Here is a 22,494-nt window from a genome sequence, read left to right on the forward strand (position 1 = left end):
AGCAGTGATGTCAGTCTCAGGGGTGGAATACAAATTCTCTGCCCCGGAGAGGGACGCACGATCCAGACAGGAGCCACGCCCTCTTTCTGTCGCTTTCCTCCCTGACTCCCTTCCCATCCCCAGAAGAGCAGCTGGTCCTGTTGATAATAACCCATCTGGAGGATAATCTTACTCCCCCATCACAAGCTGGGCAAGGTACTAAGATGGAGAATTTGTAGAGGAGCCCTAAGGTGGGGTCCATTGTTCCGGGGGTCGGAGCTGTCCCCGGTGCTGAAAGAGAAGACCCAGGAGAGGGGAGGAGGGGGAGAAAAAGAGGGGAGCCAGCATCTGGGGAGACCGATAGTGGGGAGACAGGGAGAAAAAACAGGGAAAAGTAAATGGCATAGGAACAGTTGGGAAGGTTGGGGGTGGGGGAAAGAGAGGGGTGTAGCTGGGAAGGGAATCAGGTCGCAGAGCCTTGAGGTAAGTGCAGAAGGGACCCAGAGAGGAAAGATGGAAAGGAGAGCCAGGAAGGAGAGAGGTGGGTGAGTTGAGTGCAGAAAGAGAACTGTGCATTTTCCAAGAAAAATATATCTTGCTGGTATTTGCCGACACTCCCTTCTCTCCCTCTAGGGTGCTGTGTGTATAAATGCATGGGCAGGGAGCCCGCAAGAGCTCCCGCTTGTAAGCTCCTTGAAGACCAGGACACGATTTAATTCAGCATTTTGCTGTTCACAGTGTGTATCTAGCACAGTGTCTTGCTCATACATAGTAGCGCTTAACAAATATTTCTCAAGCAAACGGTTGATGCAAAGAACTTCTGACAAGAGTAGATTTCTGATTTCTTCAGTGGGAAGAACCATAGCTGTCAAGCTCCCCTTTAGGGAAGAGGAAATCCAAGTACTCCTCCCTTGCCTGCAGCGCCACCATCCCCACCCCTTAGGTGCCTTGAGTGGTACTCTCTGTTTGAGTAAGGCAGCAAAAAGGGGGTAGGGAGCACATTTGGGGGCCATTTCTCCCCTAAACAACTATACTTGTGTAGATGATCAGTTTGCTCCATCTCCATGGAGCTTGACCTCCCTGCAACCCTGTGCACTGGGCCCACTCACAACTCCCTCTCAATGCAGTGGGGGAGCTCCTCAAACCTCCAAGAAGGGGCAGTCCTTGCCTGCCATCAGGTGCTCACCAGCTGGGGCTCACAACTTTGATAGAATACCCTCCTTCTGGTCATTCCCTTCTTTACCCCTGAGTGGGGCCTGATGTCTTCACAGTGGCGCTAGTGACTCTGTAATATGTCCCAGTAGTCCCATACCCCAGCTATCATGGTAGGCAGCCTTCTCTTCTGGAAGGGAAGTGATAGTAATGGTCAGCTCTTAGCTGGCACTTTCCAAGTCCCAGGCATTGCTCCAAGTGCTTTATGTTTACTGGCCTGTTTAAACCTTTGCATCACCCTATAGTGTAGGTTCTATTATTATTTCCCAATATAGAAAACTAAGGCACAGAGAGATTAAATGAGCTGCCTAAGGTCACACAGCTAGAAAGAGGTCTAGCTGAGAGTGGAGCCTGCTCAGTCTGGCTTCTGAGTCCATAAATTTGACTCCCACATCGAATGCTCCCTGTGGGCATGGGGGAGTGTCCAGCCTGGCTGAAACCTCCTATGTCTCCATTTGAGCCCTGGGTGAGAGATATCCCTCTTTGTTTGACTTGATGCTCCATTGACCACCTTCCATCCTTCCTGGGTCTCTGTGGCCTGAAACCACATTCAGGCAGGTGTGTATGACTGAGTGCGTGCATGCATGTGTGTGTGTATAGACATGATTGCATTTCATCATGTGGATGCCCACGTCCTCCCAGTAGGTCCGTCTGTGGTGGATGGGTTGGGGGAGGTGGCAGAGGACCCAGTGCCAGTGGTTAGAATATGTGACAGCAGTGCCAGGGAACCAAGAGTGCAAACACATCTGGAAAGTGACTTTCCACTCCCCTACCCCACCCTCACTGTTCCTTTTCTGCTTTCTAATCTGATCTTGGTCTTTATAGAGATGCTAAACAGATCACGCCTCTGAGCACAGAGCCTAGAAAGACCCCAAGCCCTGGGCCCTGTTGATCTCATTACTCTGTGTCTTGTCAGCAGATCTGCCGCCCTGCTGCTCATTCAGGCTTGGGGCTAATCATATTAATTGAAATATTAAACATTTACAGAAATGAATTATAATGAACCCCCCTCACTCCTCCTCCCAGCCAGCAATTGGGGAGACAGCTGCAGGCAGCAAAACACCTCCAATCCTTCGCTTAGGCTGTGGTCCCCAGATAGAAGATTTCACACTGAGTGGAGAGGCAGGGTTTAAGGGAGAAGAGGTAGAAGCTCTGGCCAAACCCTCCCTGCAGGGGGACTGTGGGCACATGTCTGTTTTCCTTCAGGCCCTGTGGGAGGGAACCCCTGTGAGGTAAAGACTAGGGTGACAACCCTGTGACTCCAAGCCCATTCTGGGGAGTTGCTCTCCAGGAGGAAAAGGCTTCCAGGCCTTGTTCCTCCACAGTGCTTTCTCTGCCCACCATCCCCAAGCTCATCCTCTTTCTTATTCCTCTGCACTGAATGCATAAAACCCTACATAAAAGGATTTTTGACCTTATGAAGGGAGAGCTCTACTCCTGGTTTTAGGTTCTTAAATGAGAAATGCTGAATAATTGGAATTTTTTTCAGAAAGGGCAAAATGAAGTTGTGATATGTGTGGGCAGAGTGGCTAGACACCAAATACTTGCTGGTCTCACTAAAAACAGTGAAGCTGTCTACAGCAGAATCTATGAGAATGCACAAAAAGTTGATTACAATGTAACCTTCTTTCCTTCAAGTGTCGTCTACCTCAAGTGGAGAGGTAAGATAGGCCAACACAATGTGCAATAGTGAGGACTGAGATGCTGTTAATAAAATAAAAGGAGCCTCTCTCATTTACACATCCAGGTATTTGGGATTTGGGCCATGGGATGTGATCAGTCAAAAAAGGCTTAATTGATTCTCAAAGCACGAGCAGATCAGACTGGCAGAAGGAAGACATTAATTATTTTATGCATGGGGGTGAGGTGTCTGAGGGAACTGTGCATACATGTGCATGTGTGTGTGTGTGTGCACACAAGTGCATGTATATATAGATTTGCAAGACTAGACCAGCACTGTTTGATATAATACAAACCATTTATATAATTTAAAATTTTCTAGTAGCGCACAAGTGCATGTATATATAGATTTGCAAGACTAGACCAGCACTGTTTGATATAATACAAACCATTTATATAATTTAAAATTTTCTAGTAGCTATATTAAAAAAGTAAAGAAACAAGTGAAATTAGTTTTACTAATATATTTTATTTAACTGATTTATACAAATTGTTATTCAATGCATTTATATGATATATTCAAATTTTCAATGTGTAATCAATATAAAGATTATTAATGAGATAATTCATAGTATTTTTTAAATAAGGTATCATTGATATACACTCTTATGAAGGTTTCACAAGAAAAACACTGTGGTTGCTACATTTACAGTAATTTTTTATACTGTTTTCAAAATCCAGTGTATATTTTACCCTCACATTTGACACTTTCAGCAAATTTCAAGTGCTCAAGATCCATAAGTGGCTCATGGTGACCTTATTGGACAGTGCAGCTCTAGAAGTTCCATCACTAGCTCCTCTGGGGGGAGGAGGGGTGGGAAGAGACAGGTCTTGGCCATCAAAACTATCACCTCTGATTAACCTCTGCTCCCGCCTGAAAAAATCACTTCTGACAGATGGCAGCTTATCCACCTCTTACTCTATTAGCTCTCCTTAAAAACGACCAACCCAAATGATCACTAACCCAAATGGGGCTCCTGGCAAGAGGCTTGGAGCCCACTACCTAATCTACCTCTGTGGTTGTTTCCTGGCTTGGGAACTGCCAACATTTTCACTTCTTTTCCTCAGTCTTTGCTGAGGATAGAAGCAGACCACCTAGAGGCCCCTCCAGGGCCATAACCTGCTGCTGGGTTTGCTTCTCATGCACTTTACCTGCAGTTGTTTACAAATCTGAAAAGACAGGCTCTCTTCTCTGCCCCTCCGAAGGCCTCTGCTGGGCATGATCTCTGGAGGTGTAGAAACTCAGCACGTGTGAACTGACAGAAAGGCTCCTGCCCTTTCCAAGACACTATTTTCAGCATTCTGGCTTTACGTTTCACTTTCCTTTCTTAATTAGATACTAGAAGAACACATCTTGAAGACCAACTGCCTTTCTCCGTCCCCTACTCAATCAGTAGTGGGAGAAATAATTTAGAATTTATGAGGAGCAAATTAATCTACACAAGATAGTCAGTCCAAGAAGGGAAACTTCTGGCAGGATGTCCCTGCAGGTCCTTTCCAGCATCTTTAGTCTGAGATCTGCATAATTTGGTTCACTACAGTCTGTGAGGTTCTTTCATGTACTTTAAAGAATCTAGAACTTAAAACAATGTACAGCGTCTACAGGACAGACGGCGGGGTTTGGCTTCCAGGCGGTGGGGATGGAAGAAACCTGGATTCGCTTTCCCTACTCCTGGGCTTCATCCATCTTCCACCCAAGTGAAACGGCAAGGAACCAGTCTGCGAGCTTCTGCCCTTAGTTTTGCTCTAGAGCTAAGACAATAACTATTTGAGGTTGGGTTGGGTCAAAAAGAAGGGCTCATTCCATATACAATCAAGCCAGGAAATCAGTCCCCCAACCTGGGAGGCAGACCTTTAGAGCCCCGTCGGAGTTCACGCCTACGCTTCCAGGCGCCGCGTGCGGCTCCCTCAGCTCCTCCCCTTTGCCGGAGTGGGCCGGGCTCCGGGGTGGGGCCTCAGCTTCGCAAGGCCCGTTGCCCTGACGACCACGACAAAATGGCGACTCTGCAGGGCGGGCTTCTGGGGCCCCTCCCGGACCCCGGGGCCCTGAGCCCCGCGCAGGTAGAGCAGCTGCGCAACTTAAAGGTGGGTGCATCCCCCACCTCCGCCTCCACCAAAGTGCAGCTCCCCCGGGACAAGGACCCAGACTGGCGAGAAGAGACCCGAGAGAAGGGGGCGGTAGCCTGTCCCCATTTGGGGGCGCGGAAGGCCCTCGGAGACCCCCGGCTGATCCTTGGGCTTCTGGGGCTCAGAACAGAGCCCGACAGGCGCCTGAAAGTTCAGGAAGGACCAAAACTGGGGGTCTGGCCGGAGAAACTGACCGAAATTACCGTCGATACTTTAGCTTAGATTCAGACAAGGACTTTCCAACGACGGAGATCGAACCTTAGTTAAAGGCCCTAAGCCTGAGCAGGGGGCAGCATGGAAATGCTGATCTAAAAGAAGATAGACTACTTAAATTTTCAAACATTCTGGGAAAAGACCGGGCTTAAGTGCACACGTTGCTTCCCCAAGCCCTTCACACACACCTCCAGGGCTTGGACCTGAAATATGTCTCACAGAGTTGTGATTCTTTGCTCTGTGCCCCAGATTCAGACTCGGATTGCTAATGAAAAGTATCTAAGGACGCACAGAGAAGTGGACTTGCTCATAAGTGGTTTCCTCCGGTAGGTGGTTTTCTAGATCGGCCTTGAGCAATCAGTAGAAAACAGTACCAAATCATGAGTGTGAATGACCCCTTGTTTCCTAAACACCCCCTATTGCTTCCTTTAGGGTTGGAAAGTTAGAAAATATCCGAAGATTAAATTTTTCTAACTCTGGGATTGTGGCACCCCGAGTTTCTTGACTTACCTCTTAGAGGTTTCCTTCAGTTGTCTCTAAATTCTTTTAACATGTTAATATTCATTCATTTTAGCTGTAAGGGTAAATATATACCTCTGACACGTGAAAGAATGAACTTGGCATTGAAAAACTTGGCAGCCAGCCATTGGGTATAGAACACTGTTCTCCATCAGAGTATCTTAATGAGATCACTAGAACTTAAGAAGAATTCAGATGTCTGGCCCTTCTCTAGCTGAGGACATTGTTGTAGAAAGACTCCAAAGTTCGATTCCACTCCCTTGTAAGTTTTGGGGAAAAGACCATTTTCCACCATGCCTTGGAGCATATTTACCTTCCCTACATTGCCTTCAGCATGCCATTTGCCTGAATGGAAAATTCTCCTAATGGGATGACAAAGAACTGAGGGGGAAAAAATATCATGGAGCAGCAATGGATGGAAACAATAGAGCTATGTCAAATACTGTTTGGCTACAGACAAATAGGCAAGGTTTAAATAATAATAATGGCTTCCATTTCCAGGCACCATGTTGGTTTCCTGCCTTAGCAATCACCATACTGTATTGTAATTGCGTTGTCCATCTGCTGATTCTCTCCCTGGCCCAAAGCTCCAAGCTGGTAGAGCATGTTTGTGTCCCCAATGCCTATACAGTGTAGGGCATCTTGGTACACTTTTGCTGATCCTCCCTGCAACTACAGAAGATAGCCTACTGTCACTTCCATTTTACAGGCTACAAGCTGAAGTACCTTCCCCAAGTTGCTGAACCAGAACCCAAAACCCCGTTTTTTCAACTGCGTTGCTTTGTAAGAACATGGGAGCTGGGGAGGCAGATGTGGGGCTTTCCTTTGTCTTAAAAATAGAACTGGAAGGGTATCTTTTTTCCAGGCCCTTTTGTTTTTCCTTGATCTTACTAATCTTCATATTTAGCTGTTTCTCCAAGTGGCAGCAGATTCTCAGTGGGCAGATAGGGGAAGGAGAAAGGGAAAACTGAAATTCGTACGTGAAGGTTGGTTTTATTTGGTCCAGGGGTAAGGCTTGGCAATAGACAGTTTGGGGGTCCTCTGTCAGTGCCAGCCCTGGGGATCAGGCCATCACTTTTTTGCACCTTTTCTTCTAAAGGGAAATAAAGGATGACATTGCTCCTATCCTGGAGAGCTTGCAATCCAAGTTAGGAATTATTGCAGCAGGGAGATTGGGGATAGATGTTAAAAACCTGAACTAAATCACCACTTGCTTTGTTTATAAACAAAAGGACTTGAATCCTTAGGGGTGGTAAGTGAAGAGTGCTTTGTTTTAATCACATGTCAGAAATTGCCCTGCTTCTCTGTCCAGGAACAGTTTCCAGGGGGAGCTGGGTGTCTGTGCCCGGCTATTGCAAGGAATGCTCAAGGTGTCTTCCATTTCTTCCTTATCATTCCTCTCCATAGGCGAGGCAGGCCACTGGGCTTTTCCTTTTGCTATCCCTGGAGCTACCCAGCATGAAGCCCTTCTGGCCTCTTTTAGGTCTTTCTCTTTCTGGAGTGGAGATGTTAGAGGGAGAGGAATTGTTTTGAAGTTTGAGGATTTGCTTTTGGTTGCTTTTTTGGTATTAACTATTGTTTCCCTTGGATCATCCCAGGATGAACCAGTATCAGCCAGAAACAGAACCAGAATCTGTACTGGATGCTCTGATGGTCCTTGTATAAAAGAGGAAGGGTGAAGAGGGGCCAGAATCCTGAGCGGAATGCCTGACCTTCCCTGTTGGGCAGGTCTCTGCTCTAGACTCATTCTAAGCCATGCGAAGCTCCAAACTGTTTTTGTTGGGAAGTTAATTCACCACTTGGGTTTTCCAGATCCGAATGATTTATGCCCATTCAGCCACAGCTCTCCAGTCTATACTCATACATACAGTGTATGAAACTCTTCATACTTTGAATTTTGGAACTGAGAAATGGAAAGAGTAGGGATCTAACTTATTTCGGGTACCCAGAGATCTCAGGTTTTAGGCTGGAGATACAATAGCAAAGTGTGAAATTGTAGAGAGGCTTTATTTTATATTTCTGTAAATACCCAGGCAGATGAGTCTTACCAAAATATAACACTGATCATATCATTCCTTGGCTGGAAAACCTTCATGGATCCACAACATTGCCTTAAAAAAAATTCTATTGAAATATAATGTACAGAAAAATGGCATATTCTAAGATATGGGAGCAACTTAAATGCCCATCATTAGATGAATGGATAAAAAAGAAGTGATACATATACACAATGGAATATTACTCAGCCAAAAAAAGAAGGAAATCTTGCCATTTGCAACAATGTGGATGGACCTAGAGGGTATCATGCTAAGTGAAATGAGTCAGAGAAAAAGAAATACCATATGATTTCACTTATATGTGGAATCTAAAAAACAAACCAAACAAATAAAAAAAGAAATAGACCCATAAATACTGACAATAGACTGTTGGTTACCATAGGGAAGAGGGTAGGAGGATACGTGAAATAGGCAAGGGGGATAAAGAAGTACAAACTTCAAATCTGTAAAATAAATCTTTCATAGGAACGGAAGTACAGCATAGAGGACACAACCAATAATATTGTAGTATCTTGGTATGGTAAAAGAGGGTAACTATACTTACTGTGGTGAGCATTTAGTAATGTATACAATTATGCAGTCATTATGTTGTACATCTGAAGCCAATATAATAGTTTATATCAACAATATTCCAATAAAAATACTTATTGCTAAAAAAAGTGACATATGCTAGACTGGATGAACTGTCACAAGCTTTAGAATACATAATATTAGTGTCCACGTTAGGAAACAGAGTCTTCCACCTCAGACCCTTTGTGGCCCCTTCCATTTACTTTCTCCCAAAGGGTAATCAGTATCCTGACTTCTAATAGCACAGGTTAATTTGCCTTTGTTGTACTTTTTAAAAAATAAATGCAAAGCAGTTTAATATCCTTAAGGTACTAAACTTTAAAGCTTGGAGTTATCTTTTTTTTTTACTTTTTAAACATTTTGATATCATTAATATGCAATTACATGAGCAACATTGTGGTTATTAGATTCCCCCTATTATCAAGTCCCCACCACATACCCCATTGCAGTCACTGTCCATCAGCGTAGTAAGATGCTATAGAGTCACTACTTGTCTTCTATGTGCTATACTGCCTTCCCCATGTCCCCCCTACATTATGTGTGCTAATCATAATGCCCCCTTTTCCCCTTATCCCTGCTTCCCATCCACCCTCCCCAGTCTGTTTCCCTTTGGTAACTGTTAGTCCATTCTTGGATTCTGTGAGTCTGCTGCTGTTTTGTTCCTTTTTTTTTCTTTGTCCTTATATTCCACAGATGAGTGAAATCATCTGGTACTTGTCTTTCTCCACCTGGCTTATTTCACTGAGCATAATACCCTCTAGCTCCATCCATGTTGTTGCAAATGGTAGGATTTGTTTCCTTCTTATGGCTGAATAATATTCCATTATGTATATATACATCATCTTTATCCATTCATCTATTGATGGACACCTAGGTTGCTTCCATTTCTTGGTTATTGTAAATAGTGCTGCGATAAACATAAGGGTGCATATATCTTTTTGAAAGCTCCTACATTCTTAGGGTAAATTCCTAGGAGTGGAATTCCTGGGTCAACCTTTGTTGTACTTTTTATAAATGGAATGCTATAGTACATGGTCTTTCATGCCTGGCTTCTTTTTGCTCAGTAGTATCTTGTGGATCTTCCATTCTTATTGCTGTGTAGTATTCTACTATATGAATATACCACACTTTATATATCCATTCCTGTTTTTTGAATTGAGTATGCGTGTCTCTCACTGGACTTTAAGGCCTTTCCTTTGCTTCCTACTACTATACTTGCCTACCACTTCAACCAGTTGGAAAGTCTCTGATCATACCACTCACCTTGTGGAGGGGGCACTGACTCTCCTTGAGTGCCTTTTGAACCTCGGTGAGTTCAGAGGTGGATATGACCCAATTCCTGCTCTCAAGAAGTTCACTCAATATAGAACATGGACTTTCATTTCTGGGCCTTTGCTCTTGCTGCTTCCCTGGGTCTGGATTGCTCTTGTCCTGCCTACTGAAATCCCATGTGTACCTCAAGGGTCGTCTCACATATCAGCTGTTCTTTGAAAATTTTCAGGGCCCTGTCAGTAACCTTTCCCTCTCCTCTGATCTCCCAGTGCCCTACTTAATACCCTTCTCATAGCACTTTCGAAATGTACTTGGCCTTTTGGACATTTGGGAAGTTACCCATTCCCTTTTACTTGACTGTAATTTCTTTGAGGTGGGGCTGTATTTTATCTTTTTTTAAAATTCAATCCCTCATATCTAGTAACATTACTTACACATAATTTGTGTTCCATAGTTATCAAATTAAATTGAAGGAGAAGGGAAGCAAAGTTCATGAAGCTTGGGAGGCAGGGGTTTCCTGGGCAGGTGAGGCCTTCTCCTAGGCTGGTGGGGCAGGGCAGCCGTGGCTAAGGGATCATGTTGTAGAGAATATCGGCCCGAGAATCACAAGACCTGGGCCCTTTCTCACTTATTTGCTTGCTTTATGAACCTGGGCAAATGATTAACCTTTTGAAGGCTTGGTTTCTTCATATGTAAAATGGGGCACAGTCACTGCCATTTCACAGGGTTGTTGTAAAGTGAGATAATGTTTGTGAACATACTTTATGCACCATAAAACTCTATGTGATAGAAGGCATTTTCAACTCCTCAGTGGCACCAGCACTGTTGGTGTTGTTAGTGTCCCTGTCCTGCAGGGCCAACAGCCATCCTAAGTCTATCTTCTTAGCCTTGTTTATTGCATTCTTTGCCAACCTCTATGGAAATTCATGGTTAAACTTACTCAGCAGGTTGTGGGGCTGAATATGTGTCCCACCACACAGGAGCTCTGTCTTGCCTGAGGGTTTCAGCCCCAGGCAAGTTCACTCTGGATTTGGTGGGCCCCCAAAATTACAATGGAACATTCCTGGCTTAAAAGGATTTATACCCAGCTTTATTCACATGGTGGCAACTCGAGCACTAGAATCCTGTCTGCCTTGGGGTAACTGCAGGCAGCAAGCCGGTCTCTGTCTCCAGGCTCTTCACTGCCTCACAGCCCTTGCCTCCACCTCTGGCTCTCCCTTGCTCTCTGCTCCAGGCTCTGCCTTCACCTCCAGCCCCTGCTCTCCCCAAGCACTGGGCAGGGCTCTTTATATAGCAACATAGGTAATAGTGACTTATTGCCAACAGTGTGTAAATATTAGCCTAGCAGTAGGCCAATTACATCATCAGGTAGACTAGGGTCTGTTGAGGATCCTGGCCATGGGAACTTTCATTTTTCCTATACTCTACCTTTCCAGGATTCTCACCTTACAATCTACACACCCTCAATCTTCCCTGATCGTTCCTGTGTGAGAAGGCTGGAGCACTGTAAACAGTTTCCACAACAGCAAGAGAGACTACAACATACTTATAACAACAAAAATTATAATACAGATAGCAGCAGAAATTATGATAGTCCTAAAGCCTGAGGAGATCGATTGCCACCAACTGATCATTCCAGTTGTATTCAAACCAGTTCTCAGATGAGTTCATGATTTACACTTTCCACACTCACCCAGCAAGCAGCAGTTTTTGCTAGGGGGTGTGTGCCCAATCCACACAGACATTAGAGGAGATTAACCTTAAGGGCAATAAGACACATGTTTTAGTGACACCAATATAGGCAAATCTTGTCCTCCAGGTAGGATGCATGTAAGAGAGTGGTTATGTGATAGGACTGTGGCAGGAAGGGGATCCTGTCTGGGTCTAGTATACCACACCTTTACCCTTCTCCCTGTGGGGGCTACTGAGGGGTCTATGTATGGAGCTATTAGAGGCATATGCATTGGCCATAAAGATAAAACAGAACTCCTGGTAAGGTGCTCTTAACTGCCAGCCATTTAAGGTACACTACCGTGGTCTTTGGGGGCCACTCTTCTGTTACACCAGAAACACGCAGGAGGGCAGCCTCCAGGCCTTGTCCCCAGGAGGGCCAACTATCACTGGTCCATGTGTCAAAACATGCAAGACCACATCCACTGAACAGAGTCTCCAGGTTGCTGTGGAACTTGGTCACACAATGCACTCTTGCTGGCTCTGTTGACTTCTTCAAAGGTCAAAGGCAGGCCCCACTGGTGGGTTATAACCCACATCGTCTTCTGCCCCACATGCAACAAATGTTGATGGAATCATTGTGCCACATCAGAGGCAGGCTTTCCTGCTAGCCACCACACCTGGGCCAATATGTCTACTTCATTTGATGGGCTCCATAGTCAGCAAGGCATGGTACACGACAGCCAATTGCTTCTCTATTAAGGTGTACCAGACCTCTGCTCCTTCCCACAGTTGCAACCAGAATCCAGTAGGTTGATGAGCTTATTCAAGCCACTGCCAGAGGCCCCAGCCATAACTGTCTTCGGTTACATGAACATCCAGCTCCCAATTGAGGTCTATCATACTCAAGGCCTACATGGCATTGACTGTCCATTTTCCAATGGCAAAGATAATTGCACATTTCATTCCCAGCTCCATCTGACAAATGGTATAAAGGCTTCCGAATTTGTGCCAAGTGCAGGATAAACACTCTCCAATAGCCTAAAAGACCCAAAACCTCTTGCAATAATGCCACATTGTCTGTAAGAGGATCAGAAGTAAGCATAACATCATACACAGTATTAGATGCCCTATTCCCAATGGTATTTGGGCTTGTTTTGCTCTGATAGCCTTACCTTTGTTTCCATCTATAACAGTGGGTGTCTGAGGAAATCGCTCAGGGTTGCTGTAAATCAGTGAGCATTCAGCTCTGGTGTCTACCAGAGCCAGGACATGTACATTCACTGGGGACCAATGAATTGATATTTCAACATGTGGTCCCCCAAGGCGGGTGCTTTGACCCTCCCCTCAGTCAAACGGTATTCCAATCATCTTCCTGTGAGGGTCTAGACGGGGTCCATAGGGGCAGCCTGCTGAAGTATCCCTTACATGAGGGCAGCTTGTTCTGGTTTTTTTTTTTGGTCTGCAGTGAATCCTATCAACAAGGCCAAATATCTCACCTGAGGGTTTCAGCTTTGGGCAAGTTCTCTCTGGATTTGGTGAGACCAAAAAATGACAACAGAAAGTTATTGGGGCAAAAGGGTTTATACCCAGTTTTATTCTCATGGTGGCAGGTCAAGTGTTAGAATCCCATCTGCCTCAGAGTGAGTCTGCAGGTGGCAGGCTGGCTTCTGCCCCTGGGCCTCTCTGCCGGTGCACAGCCCTTGCTCTGCTCCTCACTCTCCCTTCACCTCCAGCATCTGCTCTCCGCAAGCACTTTATATAGCAACATAAGTAATATCAGCTTATTGCCAATGGGTATGGAAGCATTAGCCTAGCAGTGGGCCAGTTACATCATCAAGTAGGTTAGGGTCAGGTGAGGATCCGGGCCATGGGAACTTCCATTTTTCCCTACAAGCCCCTTGAGGACTAGGCAACATGCTCTTCATCTTTACCACCTGCCTCTGGCTTAGACTGGTTCTGTGAAAATGTTTGTTGTATGAGTGACAATCTTTACCTGGCTAGCTGTCCTGTGTTGTGAGCAATACCTAGGCTTATTGCTATTTAGAACTGTTTTGCCAATGGGTTGCAGCCCTGGGCAAGTTCACTATGGATTCAATGAGGCTGAAAAAATGACAATGGAACATTCCTGGGGTGAAAGGGTTTATACCCAACTTTATTCCCATGGGGGCAGGTCAATCACTAGAATCCATCTACTCAGAGCGAGTCTGCACGCAGCAAGCCGGTCTCTGCCTCTGGGCCTCTCTGCCCCCGCAGCCGTCTCAGCCTCTGTCCTCAGCACTGCCACCACTACAGCCTCTACTCTCCTGCCCAGCGCACTGGGCGGAGCTCTTTATATAGAGTCAATACCAACATATTGCCCACAGGTGTGCAGTGAGCTAGCCAGCCAGGGCCAGCTGAGAATCCTGGCCATAGGAACCTTCCCTTTCTCCACAAGAATATTTTGCTTCTTGCCTCAGATCCTGACTTTAAGGAAAAGAAAGAGCAAAAGGGTCTTTTCCAGGAGTCCCCTGACTTACTGACTCCCAAGGTAGATGTCCCAGGTCAGCAGGCTCCCTGAAAGCACAGGGCCTCCGGTGGGGCACAGCCATCCTAAGAGCCTGCTTCTCTTCCTCCTCTGAGCCCTCCATGTTTTCCAGAGAAATGTTTTTGAAGAGACCAGACAACATCGAAGAATTTGCTGCAGGTGAGTAGGGCAGTGTCTGTTTGGGGTGTTTGATAAACAAGTACAAGGAATATTATTGTGAATTTAGACTCACACAAGCCCAGGATTCCCCCTGCAGAGTCTGGGGTACTTCTTTACCTGATGTCCCCCAAGGGAGCTTTTTTCCGAAGGCTCTTTCTCCATTGTCATTTCCTCAAAATGAGGACAGGTAAGAAATGAGGCAGAGCTCCTTCTTGGTGAGGATTGTTAAGACTTTTGAGATTTCCAAAAGAACATACTGGCAGATCTTTCCCTGGGAATCTTAAAGTAGAGTTCTCAATCCTGGATGCACATTAGAATCACCTGGGGAGCTTTTAAAAATCCCGATGCTCAGGCCTACCCCCAAAGATTTTTATTTAATTAGTCCATGATGGGGCCCAGCAGCCAGAGTTTTAAAGGCTCCCTAGGTGATTCTAATGGGCTCTGCTGCCCGAGATGGCTTAAGGTCAATGGTACTTCAAGGGAAGGGGCTGTGTTGGATGATTTCATGAGTCCTAAATGCCCTGGGAGTCGGTTACAGCCTCAACCCATTTTTAGCTGAATCTAAGTATGTCTTTGCTGCCACAGCAGATGCTGCCTCTGATTCACATTATGCTGGGTGTATAAAAACCCTCTTCTGTCGTCATCCTGTGAGAGCCTGGCTCTCCTCTAAAGGGATATTCTCAGAGAGGGCGTGATATCTCAGAGACAGAAGCTGGCAAGCTGCATTGAGACAAGAATAATACTTGGTATTTATTTGGGCTAAAAGGAGGGCTGGAAGCAGAAAACACAGAGACTCCCTCAGCCCTCTGATGGCTCCCTGTGCATCAGCAAGCCAATGAACAGGGCAGTGCAGAGGGGACAGAGCCACCCTGTGTAAGCCCTTCCTGGGAACACTTGAGTTGGAAGGCTCAGAACTGCCCAGGCAGGGGATAGTGACCATGGGGTTTGTTGTGACATCTCATATTACATTGTAAAGCAGGGCCACCAATAACAGTTCTGCTAACACTGAGCCATCCTAACTTTTTAGTAGAATAAATTGTCTCCCTCCTGGTCTTTTTTCCCTTGGGTTGAGATGATTTCTTCTTTTGATTCTTATCCCAGACTATTTCACGGATCCAAGACTTCCCAACAAGATTCACATGCAGCTAATTAAGGAGAAGAAAGTAGCTAATTAGCAAAATCATGATGTTCAGCTGTTGAGAGAGACCAGAAAGAATCCAGCCTCAGGGTGGGTGTTAAACTTCATGTACAGACAGAGGCTTCTGTACTCGTGTGAAAGTAAGCACTGGCTTCTTGGCCCAGGGTGTGAAAGAAACCAAATGGAAAGCTGAAGAGGAGTTCCATGCAAGTGTTTAGCTTTCTTGACACTATTTTGGGGAGTTAGGGACTGAAGAGAGGCCCAGGGTTTGTCTAGTGTGTCTATGGAGGGAAGAGACATCTGCCTTCTCAGTGAAATGATTGAGAGAACGGAAGCAGGAGTAGTTGCTGAGTAAGGAGCGTGACCAGGAGATGGGGGTGGGGGGTGGCGCCTGTCAGTCTCATGGCCTGGCCTCAGATTGCAGAATTCCAGAGTGCCCTTGCAGATGGCCTTTCCTTGTGTCCTTGGTGAGGGAGTGGAGGGGCTTACCCATGGCGGGAAATGGTGGAAGCAGCTTCCCTCGCCACTTCTTGGCCTGGCCACCTTCCTGTTGCTGTCTTCAAACCAGGTTATGCCATTATGACCATCACACATTTTTCAGGCAAAATGATTTCTGAACTGAATTTGAAGGTTGCAATTTTAAAAATTTGAGGTAGGAAAAAGGCACACTCCGATTTAGCAGCACCGTTTGTGTTTTTCAGGGTCATCTGGAAACAAGAGAGCCTTGTTGCCGTCAGTGTGGGTTTCCAAGCTGCCTTGGGCTGTGTCTACTACTGTAAAGGCTTATAAAGATTCTCATTAAAAACAGACCTTCCTGCTCTCTCTGCTTTATTTCAGTCAGAAGGAGAAAGACATCTTTCATAGGAGAGCTGCTTTGGCCTCATGGACAGCAGAACTGTTTTTCTGTCTGTGGCGGCCTGTGGGCTTCCAGCTGGGTGGGCAACCTGTTTGTGCGTGTGCCTCGGTGCTGTGTACCCGCTGCCAGAGCGGAGACTAGGCAAAGGAATGGGTGGGGGCCCCGAGAGGATCACAGCTGGCTGTGGTGGCGCTGAAACAAGACGGGGCTGCACTTCATGGGGCTTGGGTTTTTCCCTTCTCTGCCTCCGGGGTCACTGTACGGAGTGTACGAGTGCTGATTGACTTTTATTTCCATATAAGCAATAATAAGAGGAATTGGGCTGGAAGGATAGCAAGAGAGAAAGAGATTGAACAAAGAAAACCCATTCAGGGTCAGGGATATTGTGAAATATGAGCCTAACAGGTGACTCAGAGAGGTGGTGGACTCTGTTCTTCAGGATTTTTAGGAACAAACTGCCCATCCACTTGGTTTTCAACTAAGAGGCAGGGAAGTGGATCACTTGGCCTTATTAAGTCCTGTCCAGGCCTAGGAGACATGGAAGCCTTCCGTCTTTATGTCCTACCTCTCTGGCCTCCACAGCCCAGTGGCTCTACTGTATGAAGGACATTGCACCTGTGTGTCACGTGTCAACATCACTATGGCAACAGAAGCATAGCCCAAAGCAGGGGCAGTATTATTATTTTCCTTGTCTGCTTGTCTGTTCCCAGCTGCCAACACTAACAGTAGTAGAAGGGCAACAAAACAGGGTGCTTAGAAAACTATTAAAACTACACATAACAAGCTATGGAACAGGAACCTGAGGAGTTATTTTAAGGGCTTTCAGAATCACACTTTAGCAGCTATGGCTCTGACAATGAGGTGTCCCTGTTTAAAAAATCCAAACAAAATCTTCAGCAAGAAACACACATCTAGTAAGGACCTCTGATGTGAAGTGTTACATTAAACCCTCCTGGAAACTTTCCTGAAAGAGGAGACCTACAACAATTTGGGGAGAGAGCAAAGTGTTTTCAAGATGTTTGAGTGAATGATTTAATACTGTGAGTGTACAGTGGCTCATTCCTTGGAGGGGTGGTTTTCTGGTAGAAATAAGAAATGCATTTCATTTAAAGTGCATTTCAAAGCCTTTCTGAGAAAAGAATGTATTTAACATGGTCACAGTGCATCTGCTTTGTGTGAGATAATGTGCTAGGTCCTCGGGTAAGGTGGGGATACTGTCCCTGCAGTGCAGTGGTTTATGGTCTGGGAGATGTATTGCTTTCCTCCCCAAACCTTAACTGCCTGAATATCTCACCTTTTAGATTGAAAGCTCCCTCAGGGCAGGACCAATTCGAAAAATCAAACTTGTTCACTGTTAAATTCCTGACTTTTAGCATAGTGTCTGGCAAATAGGAAGTGCTCAGTAAACATTTACAGAGAATGAATGTTTGTGTAAGTGAATGAGAATCACATTATAACAGTGGTTATAAAGACAATTATATACCTGTGATGGAATTAGGTACTTATATAGGACGAGGTAGAAGAAAGAACACCACGTCTGCCTGCAGAAGTGAGGGAAGCCTCACAGAAACTAGCATGTGGTGGGTAAGAAAGAATTTGCCAGGCAGAGGTGGAAAGAGGCATGGGGTAGTCGGGGTGCTGCAGTGTTTCCGTCTTGCTGTGCAAGGTGGTGCTGGCAGACCCTATTTGTCACCTGTTCATCCTCATTGCCCTTTTCTTCTTTGCTAATAGAATGCCCATTTTGTGAGGGCAGCAGTGAGCTCAGCCCCAAGTAGTGGATGGCATTTATTCTAAGGCAACCACAACAGTCACATTCCCTGATTTCCCAGCCTTCCTCACAGCTAAGGGCAGCCTGTGTTCATGAGCTGTAGGTAAAAGTGTGCTGGGGTTTCTAGGTAAGCTTTTGTTTTCCTTAACGAAAAAAAAAAAAGGATCAGGGTAGAGAGGATATGACAGGTTGAACTGGTAGAGCCCTCCTTTTTCTCACTTGTCTTCCCACTTGAGCCTGAATATGACGTCTAGAGATGAACAGCAATTGTAAGGTCATGAAGCAACAAACAAGAGTCTGCCAGTCCTCTGAAGTGGCAGAGAGGAAAGATCAGAAGCCTCCGAGGTCCTGATAGTGTCTTTGAGACCTGAACAGCCCAGCAAACACCTACCTTCAGACTTCTTGGCAAGTGAGAAAGATAAATCTCTAATTTGTTCTGAAATTGGACCAGAGATAAATCCTGACCCACCACTTCCTAGATGTGTGGCCTTGACCAGACCTAATGCTTGACCAGAAGCATTAGGTTTCTCTATAAACTAAGATGTATGATATCCACCTCTCAGGGCTATTGAATCAGGGATAAAGCATGGGCAGTGACTGGCACATGGGAGGTATTCACCAGGAGTGTGTTTTACTGGAGATGTGTAGACTGCAAGGGTGGGAGTCATGGGAGAAGATGCCAGGCAAGAGGGTGGGGACAAGGTGTGCAGTAGGCAAAAGGGGTTAGTTTTATCATGTAGGCAATGGAGAGCTAGCAAAGAATTTTAAGCCAAGAGAAATTTGTGATATTTGCATTTAGAAAATGTCATAGTGTGGAAGACAAACTAAAGGAACTAAAACTAGAAATGGAAAGACCCACAGTCTAAGCCACCGTCATCTCTCACGTGCACTGTCTCACTGAGTCTTAGCTAGCCTCTGTCAACTCTCCTGCCCAATGCATCTGTTGAAAGTTATTTAGCTGTGTGTAACAGAAAAGCCTTATAGTGATTTATAGTGGTTTGCACAAATAGGGGGCAGTAAGCCCCCTATAATTTTCTCACCTAATAAGAAGTCTGGCAGTGAGCAAGATTCAAGTTTTAGTGATGTCAACAAGTACCCAGACCAGACTTCCATCTTTTCACACTACCAGCCTTAGCCTGTGGCCTCAGAGTTTCAAGAGGGCTCCTGCACTCCCATTGATGGTTACCTGTCTTTGCTGGAAAGCAAAAGCTTTCCCAGAACACCCCTTCCAACCCTGCCAAGCTTCACCAACAACTCTTTGGCCAGAACTGTGTACATAGCTCCCTCTTTAACGGAGGCTGGGAAACTGAATATTTAAGCCTGCCAACAGTGCCCTAGATAGCTTCTTGTCACTTTCTCAGGATTCTTCCCTAGGGATCCAACTGAAGTAGCCTCTTTCAGACATTTTTAATACTTAATTAAAAAAATATTCACCCCACCCCCTGCATTCTCTTCCTATCACTCCTTTTTGTTTTCTTCACACCTATCCCTGTTCGATGTCATCTTGTTTACTTTCTCATTCCCCATCTTGTTAGCTTACTTTCACATTTCCCAAGAATGTGAGCTCCAGTGAGAGCAGATCTCATCAGTCTTGTCATCTCTCCAAGGCCAGCACCCACAACTGTGCCTGGAATGTAGCTGCTCAGCTCATACTTGCCAAAATGATTGCATAGATGGATGGATGGCAGTTAGAAGACTGAACTCCAGGATGAGAGCTTGAACTGTTCGATGTCATGAAAACAGGAGGTGAATTCTAGACATATTTAGGAGAAATTGGTGGAACTTGTGATTTGAATGGGGTAGAGTTATATGGGGCTATAGATTCTAGAATGACTTTCAGGTTTCTTGCATAGTCAAGGAGAGATATGATGGGATGATTAGTAATACAGAAGGGAAGTAGCTAGGAGCAGGGGAAATGGGGAGATGAATTTAGACAAAAAGGTTTCCACTGAATTTGTAATTGGGTCATGGATAATATTAATATGAATCACTTCAGTGGGGTTGGCAGAAGTCAGACTGCAGCAGATTTAGTAGCAATTGTGAGAGGAGGATATGGAATTAGATGCACATTGCCTGTGACGATGACCTAGAAGTACAGCTGTAAGTGGAAATGGGAGGGGTAGTAGTTAGAAGGGGAAGAAGGGTCTAGGGCAGGCTTTATAATGGGAGATGCTTGAGCATCCAGACCTGACATTTTTCATCTCTTCAGATCCTATTTTATTTTACTTGTAGGCTGAAAACATTAGGAGCTTCTGGAAATATCCTGAGTGGACCTGATTTCCAGAAGTAACGGGAACTAATAGGCAGGCCTAATTGTGTCACCACATGACCTAGAGTGACCTCTCTGTGCCAGGTTCTTCATCCTCACAATTGGAGCAGTGGCTCTTCTGAAAGGCTGGCAGTGAGGTTTCACTCAGTCTTGCTGTTCATGGGGTGGGAAGGATGGACTGCCTGTAGAAAGCAAGGTGCTCTCCTTCTAGCTGGACAGGCCTCTACTGCCCTCTCCTGGGCATGGCTGCAGAACTCAGACCCCACTTGGAGAATGCCTGTTCCAGGCCTGAATGGAAAGTCAGCAGGAGGGAGAGAAACAGGGCTAAGAGTGGGAAAATATTCACAAATTTACAGATTTCTTGTAGTAGAAAGTTTCTTCAGAAGTTACAAAATCCAAGGCTTTATCTCTGGCAACGCTGCTTCATGAGCTCCTTAGATGTTTCCTTCCTAAAAGTGTTGGAAGAAAACCTTGCATGGTTGATTATTCATTTACTTATTCACTCAATTATTCAACAAATATTAGGGTCCATTATATACTCAGGATGCAAAGTTTGGGGAATAAAACACACTCTTTCCTAAGGAACACATGATCTAGTGAGTGAAGACAATACATAATTTTTTTAAATTGAAGTATTAATACACAATCTTATATCTGTTTCAAATATACAACACAGTGGTTCAGCAGTTACCCATATTATTAAATCCTCAACCCCGCTAGTGTGGTTACTATCTGTCAACATAAGAAGATGTTATAGAATCATTTGCTATATTCTCCATGGTTTACTACTATGCCTCTGACCAACTTGTATTATGATTGAGAGTTTTTGTGCCTCTTTATCCCCCTCACCCTCCCCACACACCCACCCCAACTCCTCCTCCTTGGTAACCACTTGTCATTTCTCAGTGTCTATAAATCTATTGCTGTTTCATTCCTTCTGTTTTGCTTTGTTTTGATACTCCACAAATAAGTGAAGTAATATGGTATTTGTCTTTCTCCACCTGGCTTATTTCACTGAGCACAATACCCTCTAGATCCATCCATGTTGTAGCACATCGCAGGATTTCTTTTCTTTTTACGGCTGAATAATATTCCATTGTGTATATGTACCACATCTTCTTTATCCATTCATCTACTGATGGACACTTAGGTTGCTTCCATAACTCAGCTATTGTAAATATTGCCGCAATAAATGTAGGGGTCCATATATGTTTTTGAATCAGGGATCTTGTTTTCTTCAGGTAAATTCTCAGAAGTGGAAATACTGCATCAAATGGTATTTCTATTTTTAGTTTTTTGAGGAACTTCCATACTGCTTTCCAAAGTGATTGTACTGATTTACATTCCTACCAGCAGTGTAGGAGGGTTCCCCTTTCTCCACATCCTCACCAACACTTGTTGTTGTCTTTTGGATGGTGGCCATTCTAACAGATGTGAGGTGCTATCTCATTGTGGTTTTAATTTGCATTTCCCTGATGATCAGTGATGTGGAGCTTTTCTTCATGTGTCTGTTGGTCATCCATAGTTCTCCTTTGGAGAAATGTCTGTTCAGGTCCTCCACCCATTTTTTAATTGAGTTATTTGGGTTTTTTTGGTGTAGGTGTATGAACTCTTTATATATTTTGGATGTTAACACCTTATTGGTTAAATTGTTTACAAATATATTCTTCCATACTGTAGTTGCCTTTTTATTCTGCTGATGGTGTCCTTTGCTTTATATAGAAGGTTTCTTAGTTTGATGTAGTCCCACTGGTTCATTTTTTACTTTGTTTCCTTGCCCAAGGAGATGTGTCCAGGAAAAAATTGCTCATACTTACATTCAAGAGATTTTTGCTTACTTTTTCTTCTAAGTTTTATGGTTTCATGTCTTACATTCAGGTCTTTGATCCATTTTGAGTTTACTTTTTTATTTATTTATTTATTTATTTTTTTTATTGAAGGGTAGTTGACACACAGTATTACATTACATTAGTTTCAGGTGTACAACACAGTGATTCAACATTTATATACATGATAATTCTAGGTACCAGCTATCACCATACCAAGTTGTTACAATATTTTGACTATATTCCTTATGCTATACATTACATCCCGGTTACTTATTTATTTTACAATTGGAAGTGTGTACTTTTTTTTGGTTGTTGTTGTTAGGGCATCTCTCATATTTATTGATCAAATGGTTGTTAACAACAATAAAATTCTGTATAGGGGAGTCAATGCTCAATGCACAATCATTAATCCACCCCAAGCCTAATTTTCGTCAGTCTCCAATCTTCTGAAGCATAACGAACAAGTTCTTACATGGAGAACAAATTCTTACATAGTGAATAAGTTACATGGTGAACAGTACAAGGGCAGTCATCACAGAAATTGAGTTTACTTTTATATATGGAGTTAGACAGTATTCCAGTTTCATTCTCTTACATGTAGCTCTCCAGTTTCCTAACACCATTAGGAAGAGTCTGTCTTTTCCCCAC

At 44.5% G+C, this 22,494-nt stretch overlaps 1 protein-coding gene across 1 annotated transcript; it reads left to right on the plus strand.

Moving 5' to 3' along the window:
• The first annotated feature begins 4,851 nt into the window (after positions 1 to 4,851).
• On the plus strand, positions 4,852 to 15,931 carry RIIAD1 (regulatory subunit of type II PKA R-subunit domain containing 1). The gene is made up of 5 exons (XM_036905121.2): positions 4,852 to 4,956; positions 5,461 to 5,537; positions 13,940 to 13,986; positions 15,088 to 15,214; positions 15,826 to 15,931. Exons 1-4 carry the CDS (start codon positions 4,867 to 4,869, stop codon positions 15,159 to 15,161), a joined length of 288 nt encoding a protein of 95 aa, XP_036761016.1. The 5' UTR covers positions 4,852 to 4,866; the 3' UTR covers positions 15,162 to 15,214; positions 15,826 to 15,931.
• Positions 15,932 to 22,494: the final 6,563 nt, after the last annotated feature.

The sequence above is a fragment of the Manis pentadactyla genome, chromosome 4 (assembly GCF_030020395.1).
Source record: "Manis pentadactyla isolate mManPen7 chromosome 4, mManPen7.hap1, whole genome shotgun sequence".
Lineage (NCBI taxonomy): Eukaryota > Metazoa > Chordata > Mammalia > Pholidota > Manidae > Manis > Manis pentadactyla.

Coding starts and splice junctions, on each gene's coding strand:
- RIIAD1 (XM_036905121.2), top strand. CDS start 4,867: ATGGCGACTCTGCAGGGCGGGCTTCTGGGGCCCCTCCCGGACCCCGGG. Junction 5,538..13,939: donor CTCATAAGTGGTTTCCTCCG/GTAGGTGGTTTT, acceptor CATGTTTTCCAG/AGAAATGTTTTTGAAGAGAC. Junction 13,987..15,087: donor CATCGAAGAATTTGCTGCAG/GTGAGTAGGGCA, acceptor TTCTTATCCCAG/ACTATTTCACGGATCCAAGA.